At 34.6% G+C, this 15,324-nt stretch overlaps 1 protein-coding gene across 1 annotated transcript in view; it reads left to right on the top strand.

Annotated features, from left to right (window-relative positions):
- Positions 1-15,324, top strand: part of USH2A (usherin) — a 684,230-nt gene that overhangs the window by 116,938 nt on the left and 551,968 nt on the right. The window contains exons 12-13 of the mRNA XM_025991680.2: positions 8,429-8,624; positions 12,009-12,650. Coding sequence (XP_025847465.2) covers positions 8,429-8,624; positions 12,009-12,650 — 838 coding nt within the window. The remainder of the gene's footprint in view (positions 1-8,428; positions 8,625-12,008; positions 12,651-15,324) is intronic.

Here is a 15,324-nt window from a genome sequence, read left to right as displayed (position 1 = left end):
GCATGATTAACTCAGGAGAAATAAGAGACTCAGTCCCAAGGAGTACTTGACTTAGAGCAGTGATAGAATAGGTAGCAAGTACTTAAAGCACTAATTCTTAAATCTTAGTGTTCATAAGAATCACCAGTGCAACTTTTTTTTTTTTTTTTTAACCAGTGAAACTTTTTAAAAATGAAGATTCCAGATTCCTGGGCTCAACCTTCAGGGATTTTTAATTCTATAGGTCTGAGTTATCTGGTTGTGGATAATCAAAAAATTCAGCTTTGGGATATCCTAAATATATGTTGTAGATTTGTGTATTCCAAAAATTTCAGTATTTAAAAATGCTATTGCTTGATTGAGATGAATATTTTGAAAACTATGAATATATAGGTTTTTTTTTTTTTACTTGAGTGAAGAAGAATTTGGAGCATGTAGTCTATAATTCTCTACCAAAATTGAGTAGAAAGTGTTTTTAAAACTCCTGTTATATTTGACAGTATTTTCTAGATACATTTCAGCTACATAACAACTGACTTTAATTGATTTACTTAATCAATAAACATATTTCTTAGGCATGCTATGATGTACCAGGCACTGTGCTAGTCAAGGTGTACATAATAGTGAATAACAGAAACAGAAACCAATGAATTAAATTGATCTTGCCTGAAATGCCTTGTTTACTATCATTATTTTAAAAGAAACTTTGTAAAGATTTATTTTTTTTCATTGCCAATGACAAACCCATCTTGACTTTAGGATTTCTGTCTTTAGGTGTGTATTGTTTTAACTGTCAGTTGTGCCTGCCCACTCTCATTAATTTCTGCTAAGTGTGGGGCCTTGCCATAGAAGTGTGCCCTGGTTAGTCTGTTTTGAAAGCTCATGGAAACTGGATTACTCCAGACTTTAATTCCCACTGCAGATCTCTTGCAATCACTGCTGCTGGGTCAATGAAATCCTTTTCAGATTCAGTTGCCCATTCTCAAATTGGTGCACTACAACTTGGGTTCTCTAGTTTTTAGGTCCTCCAGAAGTTATATGCTCTGTGACTTCTCTCTGCTTTCTCCCCCACAGATAGTGATACCATGCAGGTCTTGTGACTATTGATGGTTTGTTCCCACTTGCTACTTTTTTGGAGGTATCTCGGGATAGCTGGTCACCTAGTTTTGTTATAAATATTCATGACTTTTTTTTTTTATTTTGCTATTTAATTCTGTTGGTATGTTAGGATTTGGAAAAGCTTAAGGATTCTGTGGACATATAATCATTGCTCCTGATTCGTCTGGGGTCTGTTTCAGCTTTTATTGCCTAATGTAAATGTATAGAATATATGGGAAAAAGGCAAGCCCAAGAAAGTTCTTGTTGTTTGCCATCTTATGTCATGGCTCCCATTTCACCTCCTTTTTCAACCTACTTTATTCATCAAAGCCTATCTTTCCTTTCACTTTTCACCTACTCACCATATTGCTCAGCTGCACCAACTCAGCTTTTCCTGTACTTATCCAAACTCAGTTTGTTATGGGTAATGTAAGTCTCTTAGAAAACCAGAAAAGAGGCCCTAAACAAGTAGAAATGAATGATAAAATGCCTGTTCATCAGGCAAGCAGCCAGGCATCAATGTGAAGCTATTTCTTGAACCACAAGACTGATGATGGGAAAGGAAAACTAAGCTAATGAAACACAGAATAAATAGATGAAAGAGAGAGAGGAAAGCTGAAAAATCAGCCAGATAGAAATTGGACACAAAGTAGTGAAAATGAATAAACTCAAAGTTCCTTCAAAAGGAATTCATCAATTAAAAGAAGAGAAAATGCAAGTTACCAACATTAGACATTGTTAAAAAAAAATGGACCTCACAGCGTATTCTACAAACATCTTGATAACATGAATAACTCTCTCCTAATTTGATATCTTTGATGAAATGGGAAGCTAACATGAAGCTAACACGAGAAGAAATAGAACATTAATACAAACCAAAGAAGAAATAGAAAATCTGAATACTTTGTATAAGTTAAAGACATTGAGTTTGTAATCACAATTCAAATTTCAAAATTCCCCTATCAAGAAGGAAAACTTCAGGCCCACATGACTTCACTGGTGAATTCTGTGATAACATAAAGGAATAAATCCTATCAGTCCTGTATAAACTTTTAGAAAACTGAGGAAAAGTATACACTTGCCAACTCATTTTGTGAGGGCTACCTAACAATAATCCCATAACCTGACAAACCATTTAAAAATAAGTCCATTTGAGCATTCCATGTTAACATAGATGCCAAATAATAATAGCAAGTCAGTCCTGCAATGAGGTAACACATCAAGATTGATTGGCATTTATTTCAAGAATGCAAGGTTGGTTTAATTTTTGAAAATCAGTTAATGCAATAAACCACCTAAATCCCATAAAATAATCTCAATAGGTGTTGAAAAACTTTTGAAAAAAATCAAAACACTTTCATGATAAATGTGGTCTTCACTATATAAATAGAAGATAAATTCTTTAAACTGAAAAGAGCATTTGCAAAGAATCTTCAGCTAACATCATACTTAACAATAAACATTAAACATTCTCTCCCTAAGATCAGGGATACAACAAGGACGTTTTCTCTTACAATTTAAAAAAATATATTTTATTTATTTATTCATTAGAGACACAGAGAGAGAGAAGCAGAAACATAGGCAGAGAGGGAAACAGCCTCCCTGTGGGGAGCCCAGTGCAGAACTCAATCCCAGGACCGGGATCATGCCCTGAGCTGAAAGCAGTTGCTCAACTGCTGAGCCACTCAGGCATTCCTCTTCTTACAATTTCTATTCAGTATTGTAACAGAGATCAGATGTAGTGCAAAATGAAAAAGAGAAAAGGCAAACATAGCTGCAAAACAAATCCGTGTGCAATGTTTCTAGCCAGATTGCTTCCATCCAGCCCTTCCTATAGAAACTCTGATGCTATCACTGAGGTAGCATATATTATGAGGGGCTAGAGAGGCATGTTGAGGCAACATCATGGAATTTGGACTTTGTTCAGTAAGCAATAGGAAGCTATTGAATACCCATGAGCACAGAAGTGACATAGTGGTGTTTCTAGTATGGAGAGGGCAGTGGAAGCAGTCCACCCAACGGGGAAGAGTAATGTATCACAAGGATTGTTTGGAATTGCTAGCACCTGGTGATAATAAAAATCAAAACAAATTTTATTTTATTTTATTTTATTTATTTTATTTTATACAGAAAGTGTATAAAATCTAACACATCTACAAAATACCACAGGAGTATCATGATCAGAATTGCTGTGGATGAAATTTAATTTGATAGTTTAATTAAATAGGTTAGGGGAGAGGAACATATTCATAGAAATCATTCTATACGTACATGCTGGGTACTGATTGCAATTCTGAGGGAAGAAGTGGTGGGAACTGGGAGGTATTTCTCTTATAATATCACCTTATATGACTTACAAGGTGCATACTGTATGTGAGCAAACATTTATTGAGTAATGATGTGAATCCATGAGTTCCTCAACAGGGAAAATACAAGTTAAAGAATTTCTACAAAAGAAAAGTCTATAGTCTCTATAAAAGAAAAGACTCTTCTAAAGAATGTACTCACTGCTTAGAAGATGTTTTTTTTTGCCCTCATTTGTATTTCTTTTTTGTTCAAACAATACCCTCCAATCCACTTTAATTTCCAGGATAGACTTCCTGTTCTTAAACTTTTGAGTTTGCTTTTCAAATTCTTACTCTGCTTGGCAACATCAACATTATCTCATTGGCTGTTAGTGAGTTCAGTGAGAACATATAATCTATACCACAGTAGATTTTTTTCTACCACCAGGCAAATGAGTACATAGGAAGACATCTATTTCTGCTGTTTTAAAAGTGTTGCTTTAAGTTACTTAAAATATACTGTCTATTACATAGAGAGCCTTTGCTAAATATTGGCTGTGTTCACCCAATTTATTAATTTTGAAATCATACTTCATATTTTCTTAAACACAAAAGAAATTATATATGGATTATCCAAAGCCTTCACCCTGACGGAATTATATATGGATTATTATATCCATATATATCCGAAATTATATATGGATTATCCAAAGAATTCACCCTGACGGAATTTCATCTCTTAATGTAGAAGAGAGCTGAAAAAGTGAATTATTGCAGAATCTTACTCTTTTTGACTGTCACTAATATCCTTGTCAAATTCATTGTTCATATGGGCTGTGTGCTGCATAGCCTGACCCAGCAGGCTTTTGTGATATGGCCCAAAATGGAGAAGTCCTGAGTGTGATCACAAGGCAATGTATAGCAGCCATTAGCAAACATCAGTGCTATTCAGAGAAATTCACAAAATGATAACTGGAATGCTTGCCTGATTCTGCTCTGTGCACCCATCTGTCCATCTCCTCATGGGGAAAGGCCATTACCTTGACTTCCTGCTTCTATCATTAGATTTGTGACTTATCACAAGCAGAGTGAATTTAACATGGTGGCCATGAGCATGGATTTGGGAGGTAGGCCACTTCCTACCTGTCTGTCTATGATTTGGTTTCTTTTTCTGTAAAATTAAGTGTCATGCATTTCACAAGTGGTAAAATGGCTGAAACTCCTACTGTTGTGGGGCTTCCATTGTAATGGAGCTTGGGGAGTCTATGAGACATCATCTTTTATTCTGCCTATATTTAATAATATAATAACGATACAATAATTTAATATTGAATAATTCCTTTGCTTATATCCATTTAGCTTTTTTCACCTCTGTCCCTAATTTTCCCTCAAAATGCTGACATCTTTGTTACATGCATAATTATAAGGATTTTTTAATTTTTAAATATGTCCAAGTAAAATTATTCCATCTGTACAGCCCCACCCCCTTCTCTGAATGTTCCATTCTTTGGATCTAATCTGGACCAGTGGCTGTCTGGGCCTCCTATTCAGCTATTAGCCTGAGACTTTCCACATGCTTCTGAATCTTCATCTCCTTGATCCCATGCCTTGCATTGTCATTGCTGTTGTTTATTATTTTATCTGTGGAATCATATCTCCCATTAGCTTCCTGAGAGAGAGAGAGTTATGATTTTAAATCCTTCCAAATCTGAAAAATGACTTTTTTTTTTCTGCATTGGTAACAAATAGTTTGGCCTGGTATTGAATTCCAGATTGGCAAATAATTTTACTCATAATTTGGAAGTTATTATATAATGTTCTGAGTTACAATGATATTATAGAACACTTCAGTGATATTCTATATTTCTTTTATCTGGGATTTATTGTTTGGCTGGAAATTTTTGCACCTTTTGCTTATTTCTGGTATTTGAAGGTTTTATGGGATTATATGTATATTATTCTCCCCACCCCATTAATTTTGCTAGCATATAGTGAGCCCTTTTAAACTGTTGCTTAGGGATCCCTGGGTGGCGCAGCGGTTTGGCGCCTGCCTTTGGCCCAGGGCGCGATCTTGGAGACCCGGGATCGAATCCCACATCAGGCTCCCGGTGCGTGGAGCCTGTGTCTCTGCCTCTCTCTCTCTGTGACTATCATAAATAAATAAATTTTAAAAAAATTAAAAAAAAATAAACTGTTGCTTAATGTCTGGAAAAATACTTATTTTGTATTAATTCTTTGGCAATTTCATCTCTCATTTTTTTTCTACTTTTGTCCTTCTGAAAATGCTCTATTTTTGTTTTGTTTTTCATCTCTATCCTTTTTAGTCTTAAAAGTTTTCTCAACTTTCTCTTTCAATCTTCTTCTTGAGATTTTTATTTTGCCTAATGTATTACTTCCTTCTTATATTGTTTCTTTCTTAAGACTTTTTGTTTTCTGTGTTTTTAAGTGAATACAACTTTTCTTCCTGGGGATAATAATTATAGGAGTGTGTGTATGTATGTATGTATGTATTTATGTATTTATATTGAGGTGTTTGGCATTCAATGTTATATTAGTTTCAAGTGTATGGCATAGTGATTTGGCAACTATCTACATTATGCTGTGCTCAACACAAATTTAGCTACTACCTGTTACCATACAATACTATTATATCATGAACTATAGTCCCTACTGTTGTGCCTTTCATCCTGAGACTTATTCAGGGCTATATTGTTTAACTGGGTTAGTGCAAAAGTATTCTACCAAAAAGCATAGAAACAGAAAAGTGTGGTATCTGACTTTTTAGAAGTGTATTTTTAAAGGGGAGAAGCACACCCTTCTCTCTGCTTCTTGGTGGACAGAATTGGTTTTAGCATATAAGTAGATTTATATGCCATCATATAAATGAAGCTGAGGGTGCCTGGGTGGCTCAGTCAGTTGAGCATCTGACTCCTGATTTTGGCTCAGGTCATGATCTCAGGGTCCTGGGATCCAGCCCCACATTGGGCTCTCTGCACTTAGCGGAGAGTCTGCTTGAGGCTTCTCTCTCCTTCTCCCTCTGCCCCTCCATGTGCATGCTTCTCTCTCTCTAAAATAAAAATAAATAAATATTAAAAAATAAATAATGCTGAGTTGTGTAGAAGTAAATTTGTACTTTCAGGTGAATTTTGAAAAACTGATTAAAATGAAAACTTTTTATAAAACTAAAAAGCTTTTATCACTTACTATTAAACTGCATTTTAAGGAATAGCTTACTTAAAGAAAGTATAATTTATATGTATTATACAAACTTGTAGGTTCTGGAAATTGTAGTAAAGTTGTTTTATCTTATTTGAAGGAGAACGTGTAATCAGAGATCTATTAGATTTTTGTGACTATATAAAACACATACCCATCAATAAATGCCATATATTTTTGCAGACCAAATCAAATCTCTGTCTTGAGTAATGATCTGGATTCCATGGGACTCAGTGAAAGTGGAGACAGGGAACGTAGCTGGGTACAAAGAGATAATTCAAGGTCTTTGCATATTTTTATGGATATATATATATATATATATATTCTTGATATTGAGGTTCATTATTATCTTTTACGATTTATTTATTTATTTATTTATTTATTTATTTATTCATTCATTCATTCATTCATGAGAGAGAGGGAGAGTGAGAGAGAGAAAGAGACAGAGACACAGGCAGAAGGAGAAGCAGGCTCCATGCAGGGAGCCTGATGCAGGACTTGATCCCGGGGCCTCCAAGATCACTCCCCGGGCTGAAGGCGGCACTAAACCAAAAGCCACTGGCGCTGCCCAAGGTGCATTATTATGTACAATCACACTTGGTGCATGTATACACTTCTATTTTTCAGAGTATTAAACATTTTCATATAAATTATTTTATCCTTAAATAATGATTCCAGTATATTCCCTATAACTCAGATGAGGAAAATGAGGCAGTGATAGATTTCTTAAAATTCCTTAATTAAAAAACCTTCTCTACATCTTTGTAACTGAATCCCAACCTGATCTTTTTGAGTATACCTGCGATTAAAGGTAAATCAAGCCATACCTTTCTACATGTAGGTTACTTCCCTTTGTGACAACCCTGCCACCAGTTGTGGGGAGCTAGATTCAGTTTGTGTGAAAGGAAATCAGGGGGAGAAATGCCAGTGACTTTCTAGGAGATTTGATTTGATGTCTACATTGGCATCTCTTTTTCAAGTCCTAAGTTATTTTTAAATTTCTCATATTTTTCACGTTTTATATGCACAATTCCCTTCTGAAAAGTTTAGGCTCTTAATTATCTCTTTTTAACGAACATAGTATTATTTATGTATAGTAGATAAGCATTATATATTCTGTATATTTCATTTTCAAACAGTAGCTTGAGAAGAATGCTCCTTTTTCAGCTGTTCTTTTACTTGACAGTACTCTGAAACAAATAACTATTTTTGCATTTTCTACCGCACTATAAATCAGCTAAATATACCAAAAGTGACTAAGTCATGTTACAAATGAACCATAAATATGCTGAAATATTCCTAAAAGCAGAATTTTTGTTGTTGTTGTTAGAGTCATCAGGGTTCGTATCCGGAGGCACAAATGGTTCTATTAACAAAGAACTTTATTTTAAACATTGTAAAGACCTTGACAGGATGATATTCCCGTAGAAAGACCTGTCCTTAATTTAAGTACCTGGCATGGATCAAGCAAGTTTGGGGTCAACGGGATAGTAGGTGAGGGGGAGCAAAACAAAGAGGTAAAAGCGTGAGACCAAATTAACTGCTGGCTCTTTTCTATTTTCAATCTCCACACGACTATATTTTGCTTTTTCTCTCTGGTGCTTTAGTGCTTAATTCCACCTTTCACTTTTAGTCACATGCTGCTGACTTCTTTGGGGTTTATTTTCATTCAGTTCTATATCTTCACCCTGCTGAAGCTTTCCATGTTTTGTGTCAGGAGGAAAAGTACCTTATTACCTTCTTGTCTGTTTAAAGTTTTTTCCTCCCTCCCTTCCTGTCTTGTACCTAATGAGCAAATTATCTAAAAATAGATACGTTCATCATTCTACAAAATGTTGTATCTTCTCTAGATTGGAGGCCAGTGTAATTGTAAGAGACATGTGTCTGGCAGACAGTGCAATCAGTGCCAAAATGGATTCTACAATCTACAAGAGTCGGATCCTGATGGCTGCAGTGCCTGTAACTGCAGTACCTCTGGGACAGTGGATGGAGATATTACCTGTCACCAAAATTCAGGCCAGTGCAAGTGCAAAGCAAATGTTATTGGTATGTGTAATGCAAAAGTTTACAGTCACATCTCTATTACCATCTGGAATAAAATTCTCTATTTGATTTCTTAACTGGAGAGTAAAGCAAATTTCCTGGCTCAAGGCAAGCTGGAAAAAAAAAACAATTTGGATGAAATTAACTGTCTAAAAATGATTAAATTAATAATTCTATCAAACTACAGCTTGAAGCTTAGTTTAATCAACCCTTTAGAAGTTTCTTTATTCTGCAGATGCATTAGTTCACATGGTCCCGTACTAATAAGTCATAGAAAAATATAATTTGCTTACTGCATAGATGTTTCTTTTAGAAAATTAGCACTTTTTCAAAATGTTTTACACTTAATGAGTTCTAAGCAAATCATTTCCATGCTAGTTTTCTTAATAGACCAAAATAAATGGATTTTTTCAAAATATTCTGTGCTACAGGGTCCTTTGTGATAAATCTTTCCATTTTTTTTCTATTATATTTCTTTGAACTGTTCCTATGAAATGCAAAATAAGTCAACATAATTCCACAGATCATGTATAGTGGTAGGGTTAGTTATAAAAGGCCACATAATTTTAATTTTGTAATTCAGTGCCAAGCTGATTATAATAAACAGCTACCTTCGGTGTTATTTATCATTTTTTTTATACAAGACCTGCTTTTTTGTTTGTTACTCCCACAGGTATTTTTCAGAAATTAGATTTGATTATAGCAATTTATTACATCCAGCATTTTTGAGGGGAACCACGGCCACATAAGGACAAAATTTATCAAGTGCCCAAAATGCACTATGTACATAATGCACTTTGAAATGTTGATATATGAGAATATTATGAGAGGAAAGTTTCCTGATGAAGTGAGTCTTGTATTTTAACTGAACATGTCTTGGTTCACATAGGAAGTTTAAAAAAGACCTTTGCCTTTCTATTGTCATTCAAGACACCAAGTCTTCCGTGGTTTTTCTAACACTAACCTGAACCTTATAATAATGAAAACATGCCTGGCAGTCACACACACACAAATGCATACATATATATATACACATACAGATGAACATATTCTGAAGAACATTTTCATTTCTGTACTATAACTCTGGAGCTAATTCTTTATCTTTTCTATAGGTAGATATCCATACCTCACTTTATACAATTCAACCAGACAAGCATTTCATTTTAGTTTAATAAAAAAAATAGCGACATGGTTAATGATAGTACACAAGATTTCCCTGGTTTAAAGAAAGATTACATCAAAACCTTCAACACAGCTTGCCTTTATGCATTTCAAGCTTACATAAACTAACTTTTTGGGAAAAAATAATATGTAACTTGTAAAGAGCAACGTATCTCTTTATAAGTGCTATCTGTGAAGCTAAATGAATTCCAAGACCTTTGAATTCAATCTCTGTGTCATCCTTTGTTCCTTAATATGATATATGTTTTAAATTCATGATCTGAAAACAAAATTGAAGGAGAGATGTTTAAGACAATGAAATGTTTATTTTTCTGTATCAATGAAATCTTTCCTGTGATGCTTAAATCCCAGAGCTTAAGAAAAGAGGGTAAATCAAAATTTACCCTTTACTTAGAATTTGTTATGACCTCCCTGCCATTTATGGTTTTTGTTGATCCAGATAGTTTTCTGCAGAAAAACATAAATACATGTATTTTTGAAGATTAAATCATCATTGTGATATTATTATTTCTAGTTATTTCTGTACATCCAGCATTTTTAATAAAAATGTAAGCTCGATATGTGTATAAATTCATTTCTTTTCCTAACAAGATTAGCAAATGCCCTCATTCAATTTTACCTTGTTAATAAGAAAGAAAGCTGAAAATACCAGTGTATGTTGTATACGCTTCAGAAAGCAAACTGTGAGAGTTAACAAAACTGTTAAATCTTACTAATGATTCTATCACCAGTAAAATACATTAGCACCAATAATTTTATTAAAGTAGGTCATTCATCTAGAATAAAAAGGGAGAAGAATGTGAATTAAATGCCAAGTGTGCTAACTCGCCTGCACTTGTTAACACCGAATGTGATGCCCTGTAGGCCTTCCTGAGTATCGTTAGGAATAGATTGCCTGTCAGGAATATGTATGGCATATTCAAATAAGCACTGCGCATATTTTTAAAACTGATATGATATGAATCCATGTAGACCAATTTTAATAGTTCAAAATGAGTCATAATTCTTGTTAACAATACAGTTATTTTTAAAATTTGCAGCAATAGTGGTCCTTTTTTATTTTCCTTATTGAAATTAAATGATATGCCTTAGGTGAGTCATTCATCACTGTTAAAGAACTTGCCTTCCATTGGAGTTCTTGAATTTTTATCCATATATATACATATATATTATGCATTTCCTTCCAGTTTAAGAAATGCTTTTCTACATCTGAGTTCCTGAGTGTGTTTTTGACTGTTATTTTAGGACTAATTTTTTTTTATTGCGATCATAGCTTGAAATAAATGTTTCCATTGATTCAACCCCACGTAGTCAGTTATTTAAACCCACAGATATGCAGAAACTGTCTAAAGGAAGCATTTTGCATCTTAACCTTTACTATTCAAAAATTTTTGTTTTATACTCTTTCCTTTTAATACTCTCTCTGAAACTAACCTAAGTTGTCAGAGATTTAAGTTTAGGTGATAAAACATTTTTCTCTGTTTGTGAAATGTATATACGTACTCCTTTAAATAGAAGTAATGCAACACCAGAATTTACTTAGTGTTTAAAGAGGAATGTCCTGAATCACACAATATGACAAGCGATGTGATTGCTTTATGAGCCAAGGAGAGCATAATTTATATTAATTGAAAATAATAAAATATAGGGGCATATAAAAGCATTGAAACAAAAATTGCTCCGGATAAGTTTTATTTATTTTAATTATTAAAGGTGTGATATTCGGAAGTATAGATACTATTACACAAAAATAGCTATCAGCTTAACATTTTATTAAACATTGTAGGATCATCTGATTTCTGGGAAAATAACTAATGTGGTAATATGTAATTCTTCAATGTAGCTTTGAAAATTTCATTGTCTCTTGCACGAGCATTTTGTTAACATAAAATAATTAAAAATAATAGTTGTAATATTTGTTAAAGAGCTTCAGTATATAAAACGGAAGCAACATTTGCAGTAAGCATTTCTCTATATGTTAAGTAATAAAATTTCATAAGGCATGTCACAGAAATAAAGTTATATATGACTGCCAAAGTAAGTACCATTAATGTATTTTGAGTATATGACCAGGTCTCTATGGCAGCGCCCGGGAGAAAACACTTAACATTTTGTGTCTGCCTTAAACGTTGGCAGCAGCATTGTTTGTCTTGAAAGCATGAATAAATTCACATTTTCACTTTTTTAAACAAATTTTATCTTCAGGGCTTAGATGTGATCATTGCAATTTTGGATATAAATTTCTCCGAAGTTTTAATGATGATGGATGTGAGCCCTGCCAGTGCAACCTCCATGGCTCAGTGAGCAAACTCTGCAATCCGCTTTCTGGGCAGTGTGAGTGCAAGAAAGAAGCCAAAGGACTTCAGTGTGACACGTGCAGAGAACACTTCTATGGGTTGGACATCACCAGTTGTAAGGCCTGTGACTGTGACATGGCTGGATCTCTCTCTGGGACCGTCTGTGACGCCAAGACAGGGCAGTGCATGTGCAAGCCCAGTGTTGGAGGGAGACAGTGCAATGAATGTTTGGAGGGCTACTTCTACCTCCAGCAAAATGATTCTTTCCTCTGTCTGCCTTGTAACTGTGATAAGACTGGGACAGTAAATGGCTCTCTGCTGTGTGACAAATCAACAGGACAATGTCCTTGCAAATTAGGAGTAACAGGTCTTCACTGTAATCAGTGTGTGCCTCACAGGTACAATTTGACCAGTGGCAATTTTCAAGGCTGCCAGATGTGTGAGTGTGACTCCTTGGGGACATTACCAGGCACCATTTGTGACCCAATCAGTGGCCAGTGCCTGTGCTTACCTAATCGGCAAGGAAGAAGGTGTAATCAGTGTCAACCAGGTAAGAAAGAAATGTGTTACATGTTCAGTGCACAGTGACTTTCCTTTCATTATCCCATATCAGACGATTCCTCTTTGTTTTGGGGTTGGGACTTCTAAAAAATTTACTTCCAACAACATTATTGTACTTATATTATCATCAAATGCAGATATAACTATTTAATATGCTCAAGATTATTTGGTGTATCTGTGGTGTTATATTTGGGATGACCCTTTAGAGGAATCCCAGTCAATCAGACATTTTATAATTGAGACTAACTTATATTTAACTTCTCAACTTGAAGTAAACCCCCTTCCTATAACTGAACAAAATCTAAACTAATAAAAGCAAGGATAAAGTTTGCTTCCCAGAGAAAGGAAAACTTGGGTTAATTATGTATACCATGCCAAATATTCAGATGATGAACTGATTTTCTGAATAAATATGACCAAATATTTTTACTAAATGGGCTATATGTTCTGGCACCATATAGGATTATCTAGAATTTTTAAATGCCACCAAATTGACAAATGAGACTACTGTTTAGTCTCACTGTACCCATCTTTTTATGGGTTTGCCAACCGGAAGATGGACCCTATCTATAGCTTTCTCCTTGCCTCTATATGATCTACTAAAACAATATACTTTCTGTATAATAAAGCCATCATAATATCATGATAAATATACATGTTCATTAGTTACTTAACAGCTGTGCTAATGGTTGTTCTGTCTATACAACCAGCTCTGAGTTATCTGAGCCTGTGAAAAGGAACAAGGGACCAAGCAAAAGGGAGATTCGTTTGCCAGAAATGGATAGGATGGAAGTCCTATTTGCCATGACAAAGCATCCAGCTTAGGAGAGTTGAGCCATGCCTTTCCTTTTACATTGGTCAGTGGGACAAATAAATCCAAAGGGATGAGATGGAGTTAATTCTTTTTGAGATATAAGTATCAGAAAATAATTTGAACCAGTTTCAACATATATGGGGGCTATATTATCATTGACTGTCCCATTAAACCTGATATGGAGCAATGCAGTCAGGACTTAGGTACTAGAAATCTCCCATTGATACATATCCATTAATTCAATCATTTAATCATTACCATATTCTCTCTCTCTCTAGAAGGACACACTCTGCTTCTGTCTCCCTCTCTGCATGGTTAAATGTCTACCTCATTACTGTTCTAGCAATACAGAAAGACTTAATTACCTACTTTCTGGTAATTCCAAGAAGGAAATTCTAATGGACGGTTCTAATACCGGTTTTGTTAGGGTGGCTGTGCCTAAGGCAATTCTAATACCGGTTTTGTTAGGGTGGCTGTGCCTAAGGCAATTCGCTATGGCCAAGAGTGTCAGGATCACTAAAAAGAAGCATGACTTCTAGGGACCAGTCCTTAAGGTAGGAACAGGGTGGTAGGTATCCCAGTAAACAGGACACTTACTGAGAGCTGTGCAGATGGCCCACATGACTGCTATAATACATTGCACTCTTTTGGCTTCAGGATCATCTTTCCAAATTTGTAGTCACTTCTTTTATATACTAATATGATGCTTTTCTTCTTTTACTATTTATTAATATCTCTTATTTTGGAAATAAGATAGTCACCTGCACAAATCACCATGATTTACATATCTTTTTATTTTCTAAATAAACCAGCCAAAGCTACTAGATCAAATGTTCTATCCCTTTGAGTGATTATCTGTTGTGAAGCCTATTGAGTCTTTTGTTCTGACCTAGAATATAGCTAAAGATCAACTGGCTCAAATCAGAATGGGAGGATCAAGGGTTTGATCCTCCTCTGAGTTAACCTATTTGGTAGAAGGAAAAAGAAACAGATTCATTGAGTATATTTCCTATTTTTTCTTGAGTGTATTTCTATTGGAGAGTTTTGATTCCTAGAAATATCTAAGAGATTCCTTCAAAACTAATGAAAGGCAAAATTTTCAAGAAAGGAAATATAATCAAAGCATATTATATGGCATAGCTGTGAAATAGATTTATATAGTCATATAGTCAATCTCTGAATGTGATTTAACCAAATCAAGAGATTATTGAGGAGGCATAGAAAAAGCTGAGTACTCATCCTCTATTGTAGAAAGACAATAATCTAAATTTTCAAAATTGAGATGGAACAATATATGGATGTTATAAAGAAATACAAAAATAAAAGCCAGATGAAGGTGGTTGCTGTGAACAGGCGAGAGGACTGCTATTATACACTGTGAGCCTTTAAATTCTACTTGATTTTTTAAACTATTTGCATGTAAATTTTGATAAAAAATACAAATTAAATTTTAAAATTCAAATATTGGAAAGTCATACTCAACCATTTTCTTCCCCCTGATGGTCTCCTCTGTCTCCCACGGGCCTCTTCCTTTTTGAGATTTATCTCAGATGGTATTGGTTTTCTAGGAGAGTAATATCTTTGTGAGTATTTGCCTAAGCACGTTGGTCATGAAACTCCTCTCCAAAGGCTTATGGCAAATTGTCCTCCCTCTTAAGGGAAATATAGAATGAGGATCATCCCTACTAATGAAAATAATGATCGTATTTAAAACATTCTTGTATTTTACTTATTTGTGTAGATGCTTATTTCCATTGTTGAAGTTTTGATATATCTTATTCAACTTGTTTAGCTACCATACTAATGTAATACCTTGTACACTGCTTGCACTGAGTAAGTGGTTTAATTG

This window comes from Vulpes vulpes, chromosome 5 (genome assembly GCF_048418805.1).
Source record: "Vulpes vulpes isolate BD-2025 chromosome 5, VulVul3, whole genome shotgun sequence".
NCBI lineage: Eukaryota > Metazoa > Chordata > Mammalia > Carnivora > Canidae > Vulpes > Vulpes vulpes.
The sequence above is the reverse complement of the archived record's forward strand: the minus strand, read 5'-3'. Positions and strand labels throughout refer to the sequence as shown.